Here is a 20,781-nt window from a genome sequence, read left to right as displayed (position 1 = left end):
GGTACGTGTGACACCGCAGGAACGAGGAACCTCTCCTTACCTGCCACACGCCCGCAATGCGGAAGGAAGGAGGTGGGCAGGATGTTCGTCCTGCTCATCTCCGCCCCTCCGCTTCTATTGGGCGGCGGTTCATTGACGCAGCTGTGACGTCGCTGTGACGCTGAACGAACTGCCCCCTTAGAAAGGAGGCGGTTTGCCGGTCACAGCGACGTCGCAGGGCAGGTAAGTAGTGTGACGGGTCTGAGCGATGTTGAGCGCCACGGGCAGAGATTTGCCCATGTCGCACAACCGATGGGGTTGGTACCCACGCTAGCGATATCAGTCACGATATCGCAGCGTGTAAAGCGGCCTTAAGGCCTGGAGAAACTGGCTGGTGTGATGAGCTTTAGTATCTTTTACTGCCAGTGTCTTGCTAACAATTTCTTTCTTGTCACAAACATATCGAACATTGATGGCAAAATAATTCAGTGAAATGCAGTGACTCTGGGCATCCCAGCAAAGGCAATGCGTTTCAAGACATGACATTCAGACACATCGTTTTGCGAGGATATGCTCAAAAACAGATCCTCAAAAAGAGTGACCATGTCTGAGGTGGTTTTCTAATCTCATTTTGCTATTGAAAGCATTATTTATGAGCTCAAAAACCTTTCAGGTGATGCGGTTTTTTAAAAAGCTGATCTGCTCTTGCAGCTGACAAACGTATCCTCAAAAAATGCAGCAAAAATGCTGTGTGAATGTAGCCTTAGATCAGGAATAGAACAGCCATTTATAGGACATTTCATAACTTTCCCAAATTCCTATGAAAAAATATTCAGCACATTCTGCATTGCACTACTGTCCCCAATTTATTATATATTTTCGGAGTCGGAGTCGGTGCATTTTATACCGACTCCGACTCCACCAAAATGAGCTCCGACTCCACAGCCCTGCGGGAAGGAGGGGTTTGGGTTCATGGAGAACTGGGCCGACTTCTCTGTCGGCTACAGGTTCTACAGTAGGGACGGGCTGCACCTAAATGGGGAGGGTACAACTGCTTGTGGAAAAAATGGTCATACGGATGAAGGAGCTTTAAAAATAGGATCTGAGGTATGGAGGGTAGTTGTGCAAAAAAGAGAATACATAGAGTATACAGAGAGAATGAGACAGTAGGGGTCAAGGCAGGTATAGGAGAGGCAGGGACATGCATGGAAAGTAGGGAGATGAGGAGTAAGAAATGTGTTAATAGTATTAAATGTCTGCAGGCAAATGCAAGAAGTCTTGTAAACAAAATGAATGAGTTGGAGACTCTTATGTCAACCACAGATTACAATGTGGTGGGCATTACGGAAACCTGGCCGGATGAGAGTCATGACTGGTTGACAAACGTAAAGGGTTATACTACATTCAGGAAGGACAGGAAAGACAAAAAGGGTGGAGGGGTGTGTATATTTGTCACATTAACTTAAGACCTGTGTGAATGACCACATTGGGGAGAACAATGTAGAGACAGTATGAGTAAATATAGAAGCGCAGAGCAATAATGGAAAGCTGCTAATTGGAGTTTGCTCTAAGCCTCCTAACATAGCTGAACAGGTAGAGGATGAAATGCTGCAATAAACTGAAAAAAAATAATCGGGTCCTTATTATGTACGTGTCTCTCTGAGGCTTCTGCTCTATTTTCAAAAGTTATTAACTAGTACGTCATAAGGTGACTTAAAATTGCACATAAAACAATGCAGAAAACTTCCTAAATATGCCTGGAGTAACAGAGAGGAGGTATCATGAAAGAAAAGATCATTCCAAGAACCATCAGGGGACGTGCTATACAACAACAACAAGAGCTCCCATGGACAGAGACAAGGTGACGTCATCGGAATTAAAGCAGGAGGGGGCACCCGACTCACAAAGATGCCTCTTGTGCCTGCCTTAAAAGACAAAAGAAGAAAAATCTAGGAGGTTTTTAAGGAAAAAGCAACATTTTATGGAATTTTATACAGAATAAAGACATTAACCTTGGACTATCATGGACAAGCATTGGATTTATCGCGGCCTAAAGAATAAGTAGTAAGCAACAATATAAGTATAATTGTAAGTGTATATAGTGCGCATGTCATAATCTCCCTTTTTGTTAAGAGTAATTTTTTCCTGTACTTTCTCTCCCCTCCCTCCTTCCTATCCCAATTAAACTTGCTATTACTTTTTCCCATCCCTCTTTCGCTCCCCGCTCCCCCACACTATTATATTTTCTATTTTGTTTTTTTACTTTATTCTTTCCTGTTAAATACTTATAAAAATCTTAATAATTATTGTAAAACAAAAAAGTGCTATTTTGTAAGTTTTTTGGCTCTTGCATTTTTATGGGGGAAAAATTTTACTTGAATTCAAAACAAGAATATAGCTTCACCCGTTTGTGTAACAAGTCTTAATTTATGATAAAAATAATAAAGATTTAATAAGTAAAACATATTCCACTTTCTGGGTATGAAAATAGCATCTCACGTATGTGAGTTCTTTAATATTTAACATGAGTTATTTTGACAGAAAAGAATTTCTTGCAATCTCAACATAGATATGGTTTCTTCCAATGGGATTTTTTTGATGTTTAACCAAATGTGATTTACACACAAAACTTTTCCCGCGCTTTGAACATGAATATGGCTTCTTGCCTGTGTGACTTCTCTGATGTTTAAACAGATTTGATATGTGATTAAAATCTTTCCCACACTCCGAACATGTATATGGCTTCGCGTCTGTGTGAATTCTCTGATGGAAACGAAGACTTGATAGCTGATTAAAATCTTTCCCACACTCTGAACATGTATATGGCTTCTCCCCTGTGTGAATTCTCTGATGTGTAACAAGAGTTGATTTATTTGCAAAACATTTCCCACATTCTGGACATGAAAATGGCTTCTCCCCTGTGTGAATTCTCTGATGTGTAACAAGAGTTGATTTATCTGCAAAACATTTCCGACATTCTGAACATGAAAATGGCTTATTGCCTGTGTGAGTTATCTGATGTCTAACAAGTATTGATTTTTTTCCAAAACATTTCTCACATTCTGGACATGGATATGGCTTCTCCCCTGTATGAGTTCTCTTATGTACAACAAGGTTTGATTGACAATTAAAAAGCATCCCACACTGTGAACATGAAAATGTCTTCGTTCCTATGGAAGCTCTAACATCCCTTCTTTGACTTTGATTTTCCTTAATAGCCTGTGATGAATCCGAAGATAGGACCTGTTTAATAGGATCATATGGTAGATCTTTGCACTGAAGCACCGACGATACAGCTGGGATGATGCAATGTTCTCCATATATGTCTTGTAGCACACCAATATCATGTGATTGAAAATCTGAAGATGTCATAAGTTTCTCTGATCTCCTAATACAGTCACCTGTCAAGAATAACACTTTCATTACTTTTTCAATAATGTACACTTGGAAATTGTTTATTTTAACTATTTCAAATGTCCATTAAAATTGAAGCTCATGTTGCACAATTTGTTAATTCACTAAGCTATTGATGACAAAACAGTTCACATTCTAACTGAAGACCACAGAGCAAGGACCACTAGATAATGATATCAGGTTACCAGGATCGGCTCTAGCAGTTTCATAATTCAGTGTTGCATTCAGTATCTTCCTAGGTTCATGTCTCAGAGTGTCAGTCACTATTTTATGATTCTCCACTGAGAGTCTTACTATAAAGAGCCTGTCAGTCAGTACTATTAGGGGGGCCTGTCCGGCACAATCCCTGACAGCCACATGCATTTTTAGCAGAACAGAGGAGCAGTACGATTATGTGTGAAGAAGCTCCGACCTTGTAGAAAGTGTAAAACGTGAATTGCAAATTTATTTGTAAAGTGGTTTTCTTGAGCTCTCAAGAAAAAAAGAAAGGTTAAGGGAGAATGTGAGAAATAATAGAAATATGCATTACTTCTCATCAAGTCATTGGGTATGGTGGCTGCGTGGAGTGGCCTCCATGCTCACCTGACCTGACCCCATTGGACTTCTTTCTGTGAGGTCACATCAAACAGCAGGTGTATGCGACCCCTCCACCAACATTACAAGACCTACGACGACGTATCACAGATGCTTGTGCAAACGTGTCATCTACCATACTGCACAACGTGCAGCACGATACAGTGTGCTGTCCAGAGTCCAGATGTGCATTTCAGCTGACGGCGGCCACTTTGAGCATCAAAGTTAAATGAGCGCCATATGCATGCCCAGCATTCAATGTTTTGGGGGGGTCATGGGTTTCATATCATAGCATTTCTGTATGCAATGTGTCGATTCGTATTGAATTGATGATGCCCTACAATTTTTTTATTCACTTTTTTTCTCTATCTCGTTCCGTTTTTAAGATAAAAATGCTAACTCCGTTGTTTTCCACCAGGTGGCGCTATAGGTGGTTTCATTGCGTAGCGCATGGCTACTTTACTATACCTAGACACCACTTCTATGCCTATAGCTGCCGCCGTTCTCAAATTAATGGTGGTGGACAGGGTATGGGTGGACACACTGTATACTTCCCCCAGTCGCGGGAGCTGAAGAACCTAAATTCTGCAACCAACTTGTATAAAAAGTCTAACTATTCTAATAGCCCATTTACACTAGAACTACTGAGGTAGTCATTTTGACTACTTTGCACTATATATTTCTATATAGGTGTCACGAGTCCAATAGTTCTAGTGTTAAGTCAAAGCTGGAAGCATTATAAAAGTCATGAATGACCCCTGTAAAAGACCACAAACCTATTTCTAAAAAAGTCAGAAGTAAATCCATTAAGTACTTCCATAAGTAAGTTCTGGTAACTGAATGTTGACAGAAGGTAAAATAATAATAGGTGACATACCGGCCTCCTGATCAATGCTGAGGGACATAATATAGTGGGAACTAAATTTATTTGTAAATTGTCTTTTTCCAATAAATTTTAGACATTTCCTTGGAGAAAATTTACTGTGGTCCTCCGGCAGTGGAGGAACGGCATGATATCTAGATTGATAAATCACACTGCAGTAATCAATGTGAAAAATGTGCGAGGAAGTTGCACATTTCACCTTTTAAGAGTGAGAATCTCATCGATACCAACAAAATAAAAATCACATACTAGGCGTAAAACCGGCGCTAGCATCCCTGCACGGTCCAGCTTCCTCCAAAGACGCTGGCACACTTATCCCGGCCGCCCTGTGGTTCTTGTCGCTGCTTCCTTTTACCTGGTCCTGCGCACACCGCAGAGATCTCCCAGGAGAGCGCTCACTCTCTCCCCTCTTGTTAAAAGACTTGACAGATGTCCAGAAGGCATTCACTGACGTACTCCACAAGGAGGGTAAGCCACAAAAGGTCATTGCTAAAGAAACTGGCTGTTAATAGAGTGCTGTATCATAAGCATATTAATGGAAAGTTGAGTGGAAACGAAAAGTGTGGTAGAAAAAGGTGCACATGCAACCAGGATAACCACAGCCTTGAAAGGATTGTTAAGAAAAGGCCATTCAAAAATTTGGGGGAGATTCACAAGAAGTGGACTGCCCCTGGAGTCAGTGCTTTAAAAGTCACCACGCACAGATGTATCCAGGACATGGGCTACAAGTGTCACATTTCTTGTGCCAAGCCACTCATGACCAATAAACACCACGCGAAGCGTCTTACCTGGGCCAAGGAAAAAAGAACTGGACTGTTCTTCAGTGGTCCAAGGTGTTGTTTTCAGATGTAAGTAAATTTTGCATTTCATTTGGAAATCAAGGTCCCAGAGTCTGGATGAAGAGTGAAGAGGCCACAATCCATGCTGCTTGAGGTCTAGTGTGAAGTTTCCACAATCAGTGATGGTTTGGGGAGCCATGTCATCTGCTGGTGTAGATCCACTGTGTTTTAGCAAGACCAAAGACAGCACAGCCATCTACCAGGAAATTTTAGAGCACTTCATGCTTCCCTCTGCTGACAAGCTTTTTGGAGATGGAAATTTCATTTTCCAGCAGGACTTGGCACCTGTCCACACTGCCAAAAGTACCAATACCTGGTTTACTAACCACAGTATCACTGTGCTTGATTGGTCAGGAAACTTGCCTGACCTAAACCCCATAGAGAATCTATGAGGTATTGTCAAGAGAAAGATGAGATACACCAGACCCAACAATGCAGACGAGATGAAGGCTGCTATCAAAGCAACCTGGGCTTCCATAACACCTCAGCAGTGCCACAGGCTGATCGCCTGCATGCCATATTGCCACATTGATGCAGGAATTCATGCAAAAGGAGCCCCAACCAAGTATTGAGGCATTTACTGTACAGACTTTTCAGTAGGCGCCAACATTTCTGAGTTTAAAATCATTTTTTATGTTCAATCTATTTTTATTGGAAGTTATCAGAATTACAAAAAAACCAAAATAGAGTCATATAACAAGTTATGCAAAGAAAGCAACCTGCAGAGAGCAGCCTGCCGGTGTCCCGTACAAGCAGCATATCGATTCTTAGGCATTTTCAAAACCTTTGAAACGTGTGTAATGATGAACACAACAAGTTCGTGGATTTGCAGTACCAAAATTGAAATTCAGAGAATATATGCAAAGAACGTATTCTTATTCAAAACTTCAAAAATTTAAAGATTATGCCGATGTTCAGACTGCTAGTATTAAGAGAAGCAAGCTCAGGAGTAGAAATGTCAAATTTCAAATTTAGAAGCGGGGATCAAGCAAGCCTAGTAAGTTAATACTTTAGTATTCCCTCGCTCAATGGAAAAAACTTGCTGACCGGAGCCATTAAAATTGTGAATGAAACAACAAAAATATATATAAAATAATATATACATATCTCTCATTATTCCAATATAAGATCAGCAGAAAATACCATAGGCATAAAGAGTTTGAAAGAATAAGAAAGGAAAAGGATATGGAGGAGAAAGCAGAAGGAGAGAAGAGGAAAGTGGGGAAGAGATGGGGAGAAAGAGAGGAGATGGAGAGGGGGAGGAAGGGGGGGGAGGGGGTTCCTCTGAGGTCTACTTCTTCAAAACAATTTATGGAAGTCAGGTGAATCCCTAAACATTATCCAATCGTTTCAGGTCCTGTAAAATTTATCTCTGGTGTCCACGCCCTCGGCTGCAAGCTCCTCCATCCTACAAATATTTGCCATCTCCATGTCCTGTGTGGCGCACGTAGCTGATAATTTATGTGTGAATAAAAAGCATTTTTCCCATTCAGCTGGTGAGATATGTTGTTTCAGCTCACTTTCCCAAGCCAACTGGTAGCCTCGTTTGCCTGAGGTCCCAATTTCATTGAGAATGCTGTACAGCTGAGAAAGCGGGCGTTCAGGCTGATCTTTTTTCGTAAAGTTCTTCAATGGCGTTGTATGTGTCTCGAACTCGGCCACTGGACCCCAGCGCGGATACAAAGGCCTGCAGCTGGAAAAATTCCAACCACTTCCTTCCCCCGCCCAGATGCTGAGCTTGAAAAAATTGGAGGGACGGAACCTTGCCATCAATCAGGATGCTCCCCAACCGGGTGTCCTCCTCTGCCCTCCAGCCGAGAAAGCTTCTTTGTTGATATCCTGGGCGGAACGATGGAGTGGAGAATAAAGGTGTGAGAGGACCAATATGTTGTGTAGGGGATAACTTATTGGATATTGTATGCCAGACCCTAAGAGTGTCTTTGGTGAAGTCTGAGTATGAACCCACCTCAGAGAGGTCAGTGATGGGCAGCCATGGAAGGTGACTAAGTGGTATCTCCAGCCCCTCCTGCTCCACCTGTATCCACTGCTTGGAGACCTTGTTAAAATGCCAGTCCACCAGGCGGGACATGGCCGCAGCCTGCATGTAGCCCCTAAAATTGGGGAGACCGGCCCCACCCAGTGCCCTAGGGAGGGTCAGGGTGCGGAGATTAATTCTAGGCTTCAACCTACCCCACACGAAACGAATGATGGCTGATTGAAGGCTACAAAAGAAGCTGGAGGGGGGGGAAATGGGGATAGTCTGAAAATAATATAAAAAACGTGGCAGAATGTCCATTTTCACCACATTCATTCTACCCATCCATGATAATTTTAGACCCCCGTAAGATTTAAAGTTTTTGATTGTGCTCTCTAGCAGTGGTAGGTAATTGAGTGTGTAGAGCTTCGAGATGTCTGTCGGTATGTGGATGCCCAAGTATTTGATGGTGGAAGGTCGCCATTTAAATGGGAAGTTGTCCCTTGCCCTTGTAACGTCCTCCTGAGACAGCGAAATATTTAAGGCTTCTGACTTTGTGAGGTTAACTTTAAAGTTACTAAGGAGGCTGAATCTTTCGAACTCTTTCATTATGGCTGGGCACGAAATATGGGGTTGGGAGACATATACTAGTAGGTCATCCGCATACAATGCAATTTTATGGTGTTTATCCCCGACCTGAATCCCCTTAATGTTTATGTTTCCCCTAAGTGCGTTGGCTAAGTGTTCCATGACCACTACGTATAAGAGAGGGGACAAGGGGCACCCCTGTCTAGTCCCATTTCTCACCGCAATGGAAGAAGATAATGTCCCGTTAATTCTCACTCTGGCTGATGGATTATCATATAGAGCATTAATTCTCTGTAAGAACCGGGGTCCCAAACCCAATTGCTCCACAGCTGCCTTCAGAAAGCTCCAATGGACCCTGTCGAAGGCCTTCTCTGCATCAATACTCAGAAGACCCAATGGGATTGATTTTTTCTTGGCCTTAGCAATAAGGGATAGAGTTTTGATCGTATTATCTCTTGCCTCCCGACCCTTAATGAACCCAACTTGGTCCAAGTTAATAACGGAGGGCAGGAGTGGTGCCAGCTTGTCGGCTAATAACTTGGAATAAAGTTTAAGGTCTATATTCAAAATAGATATGGGTCTATAGTTTGAAGCTAGAGATGGATCCTTCCCTGGTTTGGGGATCACGCTAATGTGGGCTTCTAAGGATTGTGGTGTTAACCGTGACTCTCCATCGATTGAGTTGAACGTTTTGGTCATAATCGGTGTTAATTGATCTTTGAGTATTTTATAAAAGGCCGGGGTAAACCCGTCTGGGCCTGGAGATTTTCCTGAGGGTGTGTTTTGAATTGCATTACAGATATCAGATTCTAAGGGGGGTAGGGCCGTCTCCTGCACATATCTCTCAATTTTCCCTATCAGAGCCGCTGGCTGTATTTCCGAGTATTGCCCTTTGATATTATAAAGGTCCTCGTAATAAGAACGGAAGGTTTCCAGTATTACTGTCGGGTCATGAGATTTTTTATTGCCTCTAGTGGTAATACAAGGAATATAAGAGGTGTTGGCCCGGGGGTGTAAGAGTCGCGCTAGGGGGCGGCCGCATTTATCGGAGGATGTATAATAATAACCTCGGAGTCTCTCTCTGTGTCGTGAGTATTTCTGATCCAGTAGGTCTCTAAGCGTAACCCTCTTAAGGACCAGTTCGGCCAGAACCGTAGAAGTGCGTGTTAATTTATGTAAATTTTCTAGTTCGTGGATTTGTGTCAGCAACTCCTCTACCTCCTTCGTCTTTTCCCTTTTAATCCTGGAGCCATGTTTGATTAGTACTCCACAAAGGACACATTTCAATGCTTCCCATTGGGTAGGCAAAGAAGTCGGATCAGAGCCATGTATTTGTGTAAAGGAGTCAATTGAGGATTTCAATTCTTCTAGGCAAAGAGTGTCTTTAAGTAGATTGTTATTCAATCGCCATGTCCATGAGCGTTGGGGAAAGGATGGGACCTGAAGGGATACGTAAATTGGGGCGTGATCGGACCAGAGAATTTCCCCTATATCCGCCTTTGGGTTCCAAGCCAAGGCCCCATGGCTCACCAAGAAGAGATCTATTCTACTGTATGTATTGTGTGGTGGGGAATAATATGTGTAGTCTCTACCTTGGGGGTTTAGAGTTCTCCACACATCTATCAGCCGGAGGGCATGGAGGGTCCGATTCAAGGCACGAAATTCTCTGATACGAGTGGTGTTCCGTCCAGATGAGGAGTCCAAGGCCGAGTTCATTGTGAAGTTGAAGTCACCTCCAATTACTGTTGTTCCTTCTGCAAAATCAGCGAGTAATGCTAAAAGGGTTCTGCAATGAGAGATCTGATTAGTGTTAGGAAGGTACCAGTTTGCCAGTGTGAACAGAGAGTTTGCTATTTTCAATTTAAGGAAAATATATCGACCCTGTTCGTCAATGTTTGAGTCTACTATAGTGTGTACCAGTTGTTTATGGAGTGTAATCGAGACCCCTTTTGATCTGGATTCGGGGTTGGTACTATGAAACCACACAGGGAAAAATCTGTCTCGAAATGTGGGTACATGATCTTTTTTAAAATGTGTCTCCTGTAACATAAGGACGTGGACTTGTTTCTTATGCATAGAGTACAGGACCTGTGAACGCTTTTGAGGGGTGTTAAAGCCTCGTATGTTAATTGAACAACAGTTAAGTGTAGTCATGTTGCTCTGGGGACCTCAGAGGTCTAAGGAGGGGAGTCAAGTGTAGGCAAAGGTATGTGTAGGACGCCAAGAAATGGAAAAGGGGGAGAGGTCTAGAGAGTTGAGTTCAGGTAGGAAAGTAGGAAAGTAGGACTGACAATATGGGGGATCGAGAAAAGAAGAGAAGAGGAGAAGAGAGAGAGAGAGAGAGAGAGAGAAAAAAAAAAAAAGGGGGAGGGGGGGAAGAGAAGAGGAAAGGAAAAGCGAGGGAGTGAAGAGGAAGAGGAGACTGTGTGAAGATATATAAGAATATATCTAAGTATAGTACTCAACAGATGGGTCGGTATGGGGGAAGAAAAGAAATGTAGGGGATAGAGAATATGAGATATATTAAGGATGTTTGACTATAGGTCAAGAAATCAAGAAATTAAGAAATTAAGAAGGGGGGGGTCACTAATTTCTACTCCTGCCTGCAGTGAGTAGAGACCCAAAAGGGGGGACTGTCTTTCCACTAGGGATTAGTTCCCTGCCGAACCAGCCCCAGGCCCAAGTGCTTAATACGGTGACCCTCAAGCTTTAACCGGTCACCCAGGAACATCCACAACCAGGAAGTAAGCAAATGCATAAACATAGACATAAACATGAAATATGAAATATCAGGCCAAGCGGCCTGTTCTGATAATATTCATATACGTGTATGGTAACATTTTAAATTTTACAAAAACATATTACGTAAGCCAAAAGGAAGTGTAGGAATCATGTAGATACCACCATCATATCGATATTCCGTCGCTCAATGCTAATGATCAGAAGCTTGTCCACAGAAGCAAAGAGCAAGGGAGGCCCATAAGAAGACCCTCCTCCGGATCTTACTGCGTGGAAAGTTCCTCAGAGGAAACTCAGCGGGGTTCAAAGTGGTGTAGTTCAATTCTAGGGTGAAGATGAGGCTTTAGGCCTTCTGGTTTCTCCCCTCTGGAAGGTATCTCTGTTTCTCTGGATACGAGATCGTTGTGGGAGTGAAAGTATCCGGGCAGGTAAACTCTCCCCCTTCTGTGTACCCTAGGCCAGTCCGCTGGAGGGATGTGGATCAAGGGAATCTGTAGAGCCGAGCAGAATTCCGGGAGATCATCCAGGTTACGGAGCACTCGCAGGGAGCCTGCCTGGCGTACCTGTAGTCTGAAGGGGAATCCCCATGAGTAGAGAAAATTTTCTTGTCTTAAGACATCAAGAAGAGGTTTCAATGCTCGTCGTTTTTGTAGAGTATGGCGAGAAAGATCTTGCAAGAGCAGAATAGGAGTGCCCCTGAGTATAATTTGGCCCTTCTGACGTGCTTTAAATAAGATATCTTCTTTTTTTTTAAATTTATGGACTTTGCATATGACATCTCGCGGGTTAGCACCTTGCATTGGTTTTGGGCCTAGCGACCTGTGAGCTCTGTCCAATTCTAGTTTAGCATCTGGAGGAAGATCTAATATCGAGTTGAACAGATGGCGCAGTGTTCCGTCTAGGTCTTGTGGGCTCACCGATTCAGGGATACCCCTTACTCTGATATTGTTACGCCTTCCTCTATTTTCTAAATCGTCAAGGAGATCTGTCAGGTATTCAATTTGTGAGGCCTGTTCCGATAGCGCCTGCTCCTGCGTGGTGATTTGTTGTGAAACCGTTTCTGTGCGGTGTTCAGATTTCTCCACTCTTTTTGTCAATTGTTGCATGTCTCCTCTTATTGCGGACGACTTCGCCTTGTATGTAGCTTCCATTTTTGCAATATAATTCTCCATCTCTTCCCTGGTAGGGATGGTCCGTATCCGTGCCTTTAAATCTTCCCAGACACCATCAACTTGTTGAGAACCACTTTGTGAGGCTTCTCCTGTTAGACTGGTGGCAGCAGTGGGCCTGAGTAAATGAGGGAGCAGTCCTCTTTCAGGGGAGGGTGGCAGAGATATTATGGATGTTATGGATGTTATTATATTCTGCTCATTTGACATGGTGGGGGTGGTGGTATTCATATCAGCATCTGGGGCCAAGAGGGTCTTATCACCATTCTCCTGCTGTGAATTCCAAGTGATATTATTTTCAGAAGGGCAGCAGTGTCTCTCATTATCTGAGCTGTGTGATATGGTCACAGCTCCAGATGCCTGTCCTCCTGTGTTCCCTTGCAGGCCCGAGGATATATGCCTGGAATCCGTCTGTGGTATGCTGGCTATGTCAGCCTCTACTGCGGTTGGACCCTGAGGACCCCTGCCTGTGTTCACCTCCCCCCCGCCGGGGCATCGCTGCCTTCCCCCTACCTCCGGCTGTTTCATGCCTCGTGGCTCCGGTCCCTCCTGCCCCCCTGCTGCTGTCTTGCCTGAGTTATCTGTGTGCCGTTCAGTCTGGAGCGACTCTCCCCCTCCCTGCTCCTGCTCCGACCTGGATGGTGTTGGGATTGCAGCTGCATGTTCAGTGCTGTGAGCTCCGGCGTCCTGCCCTGCACCCGCTTTGTCCCTCCACGCTGGAAGATTTGCAGGGGAAGCTGCCGCCGCCATCTTAGAGTAAGTTTGCTGTTGCCTTGGGCCGGACGCGCTTCTCAAAAATCGCGTGATTCCAGGGCTGCAGGGCACCGGGAGGTCTGAAGCTCGTCTGCTTTTGTTCCCCCTCCTTTTGGCCGACATTGAGGGTGTTTCTGGCTGTGTACTGTGGGGTTTTGTGAGCCTGGGGCCGATTTCAGCACAGGAGCAAAGTTACCCGTGTCTTCTCTCCTCCATGGCCAGACCACGCCCCCCCTTAAAATCATTTTTTCAGTTGGTCTTATATAATATTCTAATTCTCTGAGATAATGACTTTTGGGTTTTCATTGGCTGTAGGCCATAATCATCAACATTAACAAAAATAAACACGTGAAATAGTTTACTTTGTGTGTAATGACTCTATATAATATGTTTCCCTTTTTGTATTAAATTAGTGAAATAAATTAACTTTTTGATCATATTCTAATTTATTGAAATGCAGTTGTATAGTCTTCACATTCACATAATGTATTTGCTGCAGAATTTCTACAATGGAAATCCTACAGCAAATTAACAGTGGTGATATCCAGACCAATATTGTGCACATATTGCTGCATTTACTAGTACAAATGTTTCAATCACCTTTACCTCTGACTAGAGATGAGCTGTAATACCGTAAAGTACCGTAATATTCGTAATCGCTATACTCGTAACGAGTACTTTGTAATACTCTCGTATTCGCTCCGAATAGCGAGTACAATGAAAGTCAATGGGAAATGCAAGTAATTTTCCACTGGACCCAACAAAGAGGTCTGGAGGCCTGAGGAAAAGGCTGAAATGGATGCGAAAATGATAAAACAGAATGGGGAGAGCCTGGAGAATATGCCTGCTTGTATTTCTGACTCACATATGGTTTCTGGGAATAAGGATGCCACAATATTACGCCACTTTTACAGATGCACAAGAACACCTACCAAACCTAACCTAAATTGTATTTTACAGGCCAAAGAGGTAAAGAAACAGTTTTTCCTGCATAATCACTTGCATATAAAGCGAATTAAACCGCAGAAAAAAAAGAAATCCTTTTTAGCATTTCTTTACACGTACTGTTTTGGCTTTTTTTTTTATTACTTTTAAAATTGGGAGGGCGCTGAAATGCATTTTATAGGTCCCTCCGTTATACATTTCTAGTTAGCTATTCCCCAGCACTTTACAAGGCCAGCTAGAACATGCCTGTTGGTATGTTGATCTTTGACCTGAGGGCCTCAAGTGGTCCTGTAACATACGTTTTGGAGGGGCTACTGTTACTTATACATTTGGGAGGTCCCTCCCTCACTGAGACTTTGATATTGGAATACATATTCCATAGCAGTTTACAATGCGCCCATTGTAACATTGGGCTTTACCCTCCTCCTCCATGTCATTCTGTGGCCTTAAATTCAAGTTTTCAGAGGGCCTGCAATAGTCAGGAAACCTGTGTTTGCTGAAGGCCCTGAGATGGCCCAGTAACATACGTTTGGGAGGCAACAACTGTAGAAAAAAACATAAATCGCACATCCCAAAATCACTCTTTGATCTAAAGCCGCTAGGCAAAAATTAAATACCTGAACATGAAGTTCTTGGTTTAACATTCTGATCAGACTGTGTGAAGTCCACTGCCACATTACGGCGAACCTCTGAATGAGTCACTAATCTACGCCTTGAAGGTGTGATGCCGTGCGCCAACCACTGCAGCAGTGGCAATGCATTAGACGGCCAGGTGACCTGGTGCCTCACAACACCATGCTGCAAAGCAGAGCCCCCATGGCTCCAGGCCCCACCACCCCAAACCACCACAACAATAGCCACCACACAGCACCAGCACACTGTGGAAGGAGCTGTACTCCCCTTCCTCAAGCTCTCAGTGTGTGAACTGAGAGCAGAAAAAGTAGAACCCATCTTTCCAGTCTCCTGCTAATTAAAAACGCCTGTGCCAAATAGGAGGAGTGCTGATTCAAGTATAAAAAGAGGGGGCAGACAATGAGGAGGTGGAGGAATAAGAGGATAAAGCCCATCACCACAATGGGCGCATTGTAAACTGCTATGGAATATGTATTCCACTATATCAGTCTCAATGAGGGAGGGACCACCCACATGTATCAGTAAGAGCAGTCCCTCCCAAACGTATGCAACAACTGTAGAAAAAGACAACACAGACTCAGTGCCTTATCGCCCACCACTGACAACACCACGCCCACATCCCTTAACAAGTGGATTTTTTTGTCATTTTGAGTTTTGGTGACATATTTGCAGAACAAGTGAGAACTTTGTACCAGGCAGCACAAAAATGGTAGAGTCCTGCTTTGTATTTGCAAAATCCACAAGCAATGTATTAATGTGGCTGACGGGCATAGACGGCACAAGTCAGGATCTGAACCCCTAAATATTGTGGAAACCAAACCGGTGCATTTAGTGTATCAGGCAGCACAAAATGCTACAGTCCTGCTTTGTATTTGCAAATTTCACTAGCAACGTATTAATGTGGCTGATCTGGACACCACAAGGCAGGCTGTGAACCCTTAAATATTGAGGAAACAGGTCCCGCTTCCCTACCTAATCCACAATCTCTCCCTCCCTGCTGTGACCTTGTTCATTGGTTTCAGCTCTTAAAAGAGCTATTGTATTCTGGACGAACTACGAAGGTAGTGACCCGCTCTATTAAACTCTGTCCTTGCTCGAAAATCTGTTCTTCTGTACGCTACACTGACCTATACACTGCAGGTAGTCCTGAAAAGTGTTTTTTTTGTGTTATTAATAGGCCTACATTCTCCCTAGCAACTGCTCACTCTATCCCTATACTCATGCAACGATGGCTCTCGATGCAATTTGAGCAAAATGGCGACGGAAAGGCTTTTATACACCCTATGATGCTGTACGGTCGGCCAATCATAGTAATGCTATAACCAAGATAGCTGCAGCATTACTATGATTGGTTAAGAAGCCCAGCATGTTCAGTGGCTGCAAATCAGGCGCCAAACCTGCTGAGCGGGACATATATATAGCGAGGTGAATACACAAAAACTCGCAATATAACGAGTACCCTGAATAATACCGTACTATCCATGCGAGTAGCGAATAGTAACAGTTACACTTGCTCACCACTACCATTGACCTCTTTCTTTCTGTTGCAAAGGATGAAATCAGCGGTGAATATCCACAGCATAAATTCACACATGTGAAATCTGCAGCACTAGTCAATTTGTTTAGTGGTTAATACACAACACGTGACATTTATCATTGAGTTTTCACCAAAATGTGGGCGCCAATTCTTTCTAGAACATTAATGCACCACTCCAGCATTTTGGTATTTTTTCACCATTGGAGTGCAGCTTTTAACCCAAGGTCTCAGCCACTGTCTTATACGCACTCTCTGGCATTTTCGCCTTTTTTTCTTTCATGTGGCGTCATTTTGTGAGCACAACTTCAGACTGTCCGTAAGTCATAAGTTACTTTACAAGTGCTCAATATAAAGGCCCCGTCACACTAAGCAACATCGCTAGCAACATCGCTGCTAACGAACAACTTTTGTGACGTTGCTAGCGATGTTGCTGTGTGTGACATCCAGCAACAACCTGGCCCCTGCTGTGAGGTCGTTGGTTGTTGCTGAATGTCCTGGGCCATTTTTTAGTTGTTGCTGTCCTGCTGTGAAGCACAGATCGCTGTGTGTGACAGCGAGACAGCAACAACTAAATGTGCAAGCAGCAGGAGCCGGCTTCTGCAGAGGCTGGTAACCAATGTAAACATCGGGTAACCAAGAAGCCCTGTCCTTGGTTACCCGATATTTACCTTTGATACCAGCCTCAGCCGCTCTCACTGTCAGTGCCGGCTCCTGCTCTGTAAACATGTAGCTGCAGGACACATCGGGTTAATTAACCCGATGTGTGCTGTAGCTAGGAGAGCAGGGAGCCAGCGCTAAGCAGTGTGCGCTGCTCCCTGCTCTGTGCACATTAGCTGCAGCACACATCAGGTAATTAACCCGATGTGTGCTGTAACTAGGAGAGCAGGGAGCCAGCGCTCAGTGTGCGCTGCTCCCTGCTCTCTGCACGTGTGGCTGGACACTGGTTGCTGGTGAGCTCACCAGCAACTCGTGGAGCCACGCTCCAGCGATCCCTGCCAGGTCAGGTTGCTGGTGGGATCGCTGGAGCGTCGCAGTGTGACAGCTCACCAGCAACCTCCTAGCAACTTACCAGCGATCCCTATCGTTGTTGGGATCGCTGGTAAGTTGCTTAGTGTGACTGGACCTTAAGTCTATGAGAGCCAAAACGAGGCTCTAATTGACTTTTATTGAGGTGTGACCTCTGGCTGCATGAAACACTGGAGCAACCGACAGGTCACAAACTGCAGTAGACCGACAAGCTCATTGGCACAAGAAGGTGAAGATGCCAGAAGGGGAGTATGCAAAATGCAAAAATATGTTGCAGAAAATAATATAATAACTGACAGACAGCATGGATTCATGAAAGATAAATCGTGTCTTACCAACCTGTTGGGGTTCTATGAGGGGTAAGTGCAAACCTGGATATTGGTAATGCAGCTGATGTGATTTATTTGGACTTTGCAAAGGCATTTGATACTGTACCACATAATAGCCTTATACTAAAGCTCCAGAAGCAAGGACTAGGGGAAACTATATGCAACTGGGTAAGGAATTGGCTAAAAGATAGGAAACAAAGTGTAGTCATAAATGGAACATTCTCTAAATGGGCTATAGTCAGTAGTGGGGTGCCGCAGGGATCTGTGCTAGGACCAATTCTTTTTACTCTCTTTATTAATGACCTTGTGGATGGGATTGATAGTAAAGTGTCAGTCTTTGCTGATGGCACCAAACTATGTAGGATATTAAAAACTGACCTTTATAGTATAATATTACAAAAAGATCTGGATAAGATGTCAGAATGGGAAGATACTTGGTAAATGAGATTTAATGTTGATAAATGTAAAGTAATGCACCTAGGACGGAGTAATCCTATAACTGCGTATACATTAAATGGAAGTAAACTCGGGACTACAGAACAGGAGAAGGACTTGGGTATTCTCATTACAAATAAGCTGAGCAGCAGCACTCAATGTCAAGCAGCAGCTGCAAAAGCAAACAAGATTCTAGGGTGTATAAAAAGAGAGATTAGATCCCGTGATCCCAACGTCTTGTTACCCCTCTATAAATCACTTGTAAGGCCACATCTGGAATATGGGATTCAGTTTTGGGCTCCACATTTTAAAAAGGACATTCAGAAGTTAGAGTCAGTTTAAAGGCAGGCAACTAGACTACTACAAGGAATGGAAGGCCTCCCATATGATGACAGGTTGAAAAAGTTAAGATATGTTTAGCTTAGAAAAAAAGACGTCTGTGTGGTCAATATAAAGGACTGGCACATGACTTATTTCTTCCGAAGACAATACTAAGGACCAGGGGGCATTCACTGCGAGTGGAAGAAAAGCGATTCCGACAGCTAAATAGGAAAGGGTTCTTTACAGTTAGAGCAGTCAGACTGTGGAATGCCCTACCACAAGAGGCAGTAATGACAGATACTATAACAGCTTTCAAAAAAGGGCTGGATGATTTCCTCAGTACACACAACATAGTTGGTTATAAATGACTTTGTGACCAAATGTAGAACTGGTGGAGGAAGGTTGAACTAGCTGGACCTGGGTCTTTTTTCAACCTTAGTAACTATGTAACTATGTAAGTATAAGGCCGGGGCCACACGGGGACTACTGCGATCCCCTTGCATGAGACTCGGCTCGTGCTGGCAGTACAGCAGAGCCGAGTCTCATGCTTGTGTCCTTGCAACTGAGGTCCGTTCGTGCGAGCAGACCTCAGCTGCGGGGGGCGGGCCGGCACTCAGGAGGGGAGGGAGGGATTTCTCTCCCTCTCGCCTGTGTAGCCGGCTATAGACATTCTCGCTCTGCACGCACGGTACACCGGTGTACCGCGAGTGCAGTGCGATTTTTCTCTCGCCCCATTCACTTGAATGGGTGCGAGAGAAAGAGTCTCGGATTACAATCGCAGCATGCTGCGATTGTTTTCTCGGTCCGATTAGGGCTGAGAAAATAATCGCTCATGTGTGCTGTCACACAGGCTAGAATTGGTCCGAGGGGAATGCGATGTTTTATCGCACTCCACTCGCACCGATTTTCTCGCCGTGTGGCTTAGGCCTAAGAGTCAAGAACCTTAGATGAGAACCCCAACTCCAGCGATAAAAGAAAATAAATCCTGGAGAGAAGCTGTAAGAAGTGTTGTACCTCGTATTATACCCTGATATTAGCAAATTTTACCACACAATTGGTGGTCTTATATTTATTTCTATGTAGCTACATAGTGTGCCCCAAGAATGGTTCTCTCTGCTGGGCTCAGGGGGCTCCAGTCCAGCGCTGGTTATGTTCCTTCTTTTTAGTCCCACATTGTAGCAGCTGCTGAATGAGAAGAATCTGTGACTTCTCTGCATTTAGTGGTCACTACTCACCTGGGCGGTCATCTGTAGGAATTTCCACTTTAATCCACTCATCACCCCTCACATATGTCTCTGTAGTATTAATATGGGTCAGATCTTCCCCCTGAAACAAATATTGTAAAGGTCACAGACAGATGGAGAAGTCCCATCTATGATCAGCTCTAATCCTGCCATCTCCACCGCTCTCATTACACAAGTATAACACATATAATACTGGAGGATAAAACAAGACTGAGCACAAGACCTTCACAGCCGTCTACACATCATAGGGAGATTTCATGGCCCCTTCTCTCCATCTACCTGATCATCCTGAGGAACATCGGGAGCTTCTTGTTTACAGTCCTGTGGGAGAAGAGGACGGGGACATCTCTCTGGGGTTGTCCTCTTACTGGATAGACCTGGAGGAGACACATACAGGGACTGAATTCATTCCTTACATACAGATAATTATAGGCCGTGTGTATTTAGTCCTGTCTATTACCTGGTGATGTGAGGGGCTGGGGAACCTCCATCATGACGTCCTTGTACAGATCTTTGTGTCCTTCTAAATACTCCCACTCCTCCATGGAGAAATAGACGGTGACGTCCTGACACCTTATAGGAACCTGACACATACAATGATACCGTCACCCCCGATCCCTTCATAGCGTTACTGTATAATATCCCAGCATTCCCAGCAGTGTCACCTCTCCAGTCAGCAGCTCAATCATCTTGTAGGTGAGTTCTAGGATCCTCTGGTCATTGATGTCCTCATGTATCGGGGGGTGAGGTGGAGGCCCCGTGATTGGGCTCAGGGGTCTTCCCCATCCCTCAGACACAGGGGCCTGACAGCGCTCACTAGAGGTCTTCTTCACTACTGTGTAATCCTGGTTATGGAGAGACACAGTAAGAAATCTCACTCCAGACATTTCCAGAGTCCTCACCTCTCCAGTTCTGTCCATCTGTTATTCCCATAGATAAGAATGGTGTAATGTGACGTCATCAGAATCTCACCTCTCCAGTAAGCCGGAAGAGGATCTCTAGGGTGAGGTGTAATATCCTCTCCGCCATCTTGTCCCTGTCCATATCCATCCTTCACGGGGCAATCAGGAGAATTCTCTTCTATAGAGCGATTGTTCTCCCCCAGCATCTAATGTGTATGGAGCCTGAGCCCAGTAATGGGGAATCTCCACACACCTCCACCTGCAGAGCCGCACACTAGATATATGGCTGCTCTGTGCTTCCAGGACCTGTGATGATGTCACATGGAGGGGAGGAGTCAGGGGTCACATGATCAGCTCCTCAGTGTATGCAGGACTCTGCTGTGCTGGTTCACTTCACATGCTGCTGGATGAGGTGTACGGAGCAGCGGACCCCAGGGCCAGGACAAGGTATTTTGGTGCTCTAGGCAGACAAAGCCTATCATCTCCCCCCCCCTCGC

General features: G+C 44.3%; 1 protein-coding gene across 1 annotated transcript; it reads right to left on the bottom strand.

The window, feature by feature from the left end:
- Positions 1-1,996: 1,996 nt before the first annotated feature.
- LOC142312336 (uncharacterized) lies at positions 1,997-19,981 on the bottom strand. The gene is made up of 4 exons (XM_075351268.1): positions 19,843-19,981; positions 19,662-19,759; positions 19,374-19,464; positions 1,997-3,380 (listed from the first exon to the last, which is right to left on the bottom strand). The coding sequence occupies exons 1-4, from the start codon at positions 19,973-19,975 to the stop codon at positions 2,509-2,511; spliced, it is 1,194 nt and encodes a 397-aa protein (XP_075207383.1). The 5' UTR covers positions 19,976-19,981; the 3' UTR covers positions 1,997-2,508.
- Positions 19,982-20,781: the final 800 nt, after the last annotated feature.

This window comes from Anomaloglossus baeobatrachus, chromosome 5 (genome assembly GCF_048569485.1).
Source record: "Anomaloglossus baeobatrachus isolate aAnoBae1 chromosome 5, aAnoBae1.hap1, whole genome shotgun sequence".
Lineage (NCBI taxonomy): Eukaryota > Metazoa > Chordata > Amphibia > Anura > Aromobatidae > Anomaloglossus > Anomaloglossus baeobatrachus.
This window is presented reverse-complemented; position numbering and strand designations above follow the sequence as displayed.

Coding starts and splice junctions, on each gene's coding strand:
- LOC142312336 (XM_075351268.1), bottom strand. CDS start 19,975: ATGTGTCAGGTTCCTATAAGGTGTCAGGACGTCACCGTCTATTTCTCC. Junction 19,465..19,661: donor ATGTTCCTCAGGATGATCAG/GTAGATGGAGAG, acceptor TATTTGTTTCAG/GGGGAAGATCTGACCCATAT. Junction 3,381..19,373: donor TCCTACAGATGACCGCCCAG/GTGAGTAGTGAC, acceptor TATTCTTGACAG/GTGACTGTATTAGGAGATCA.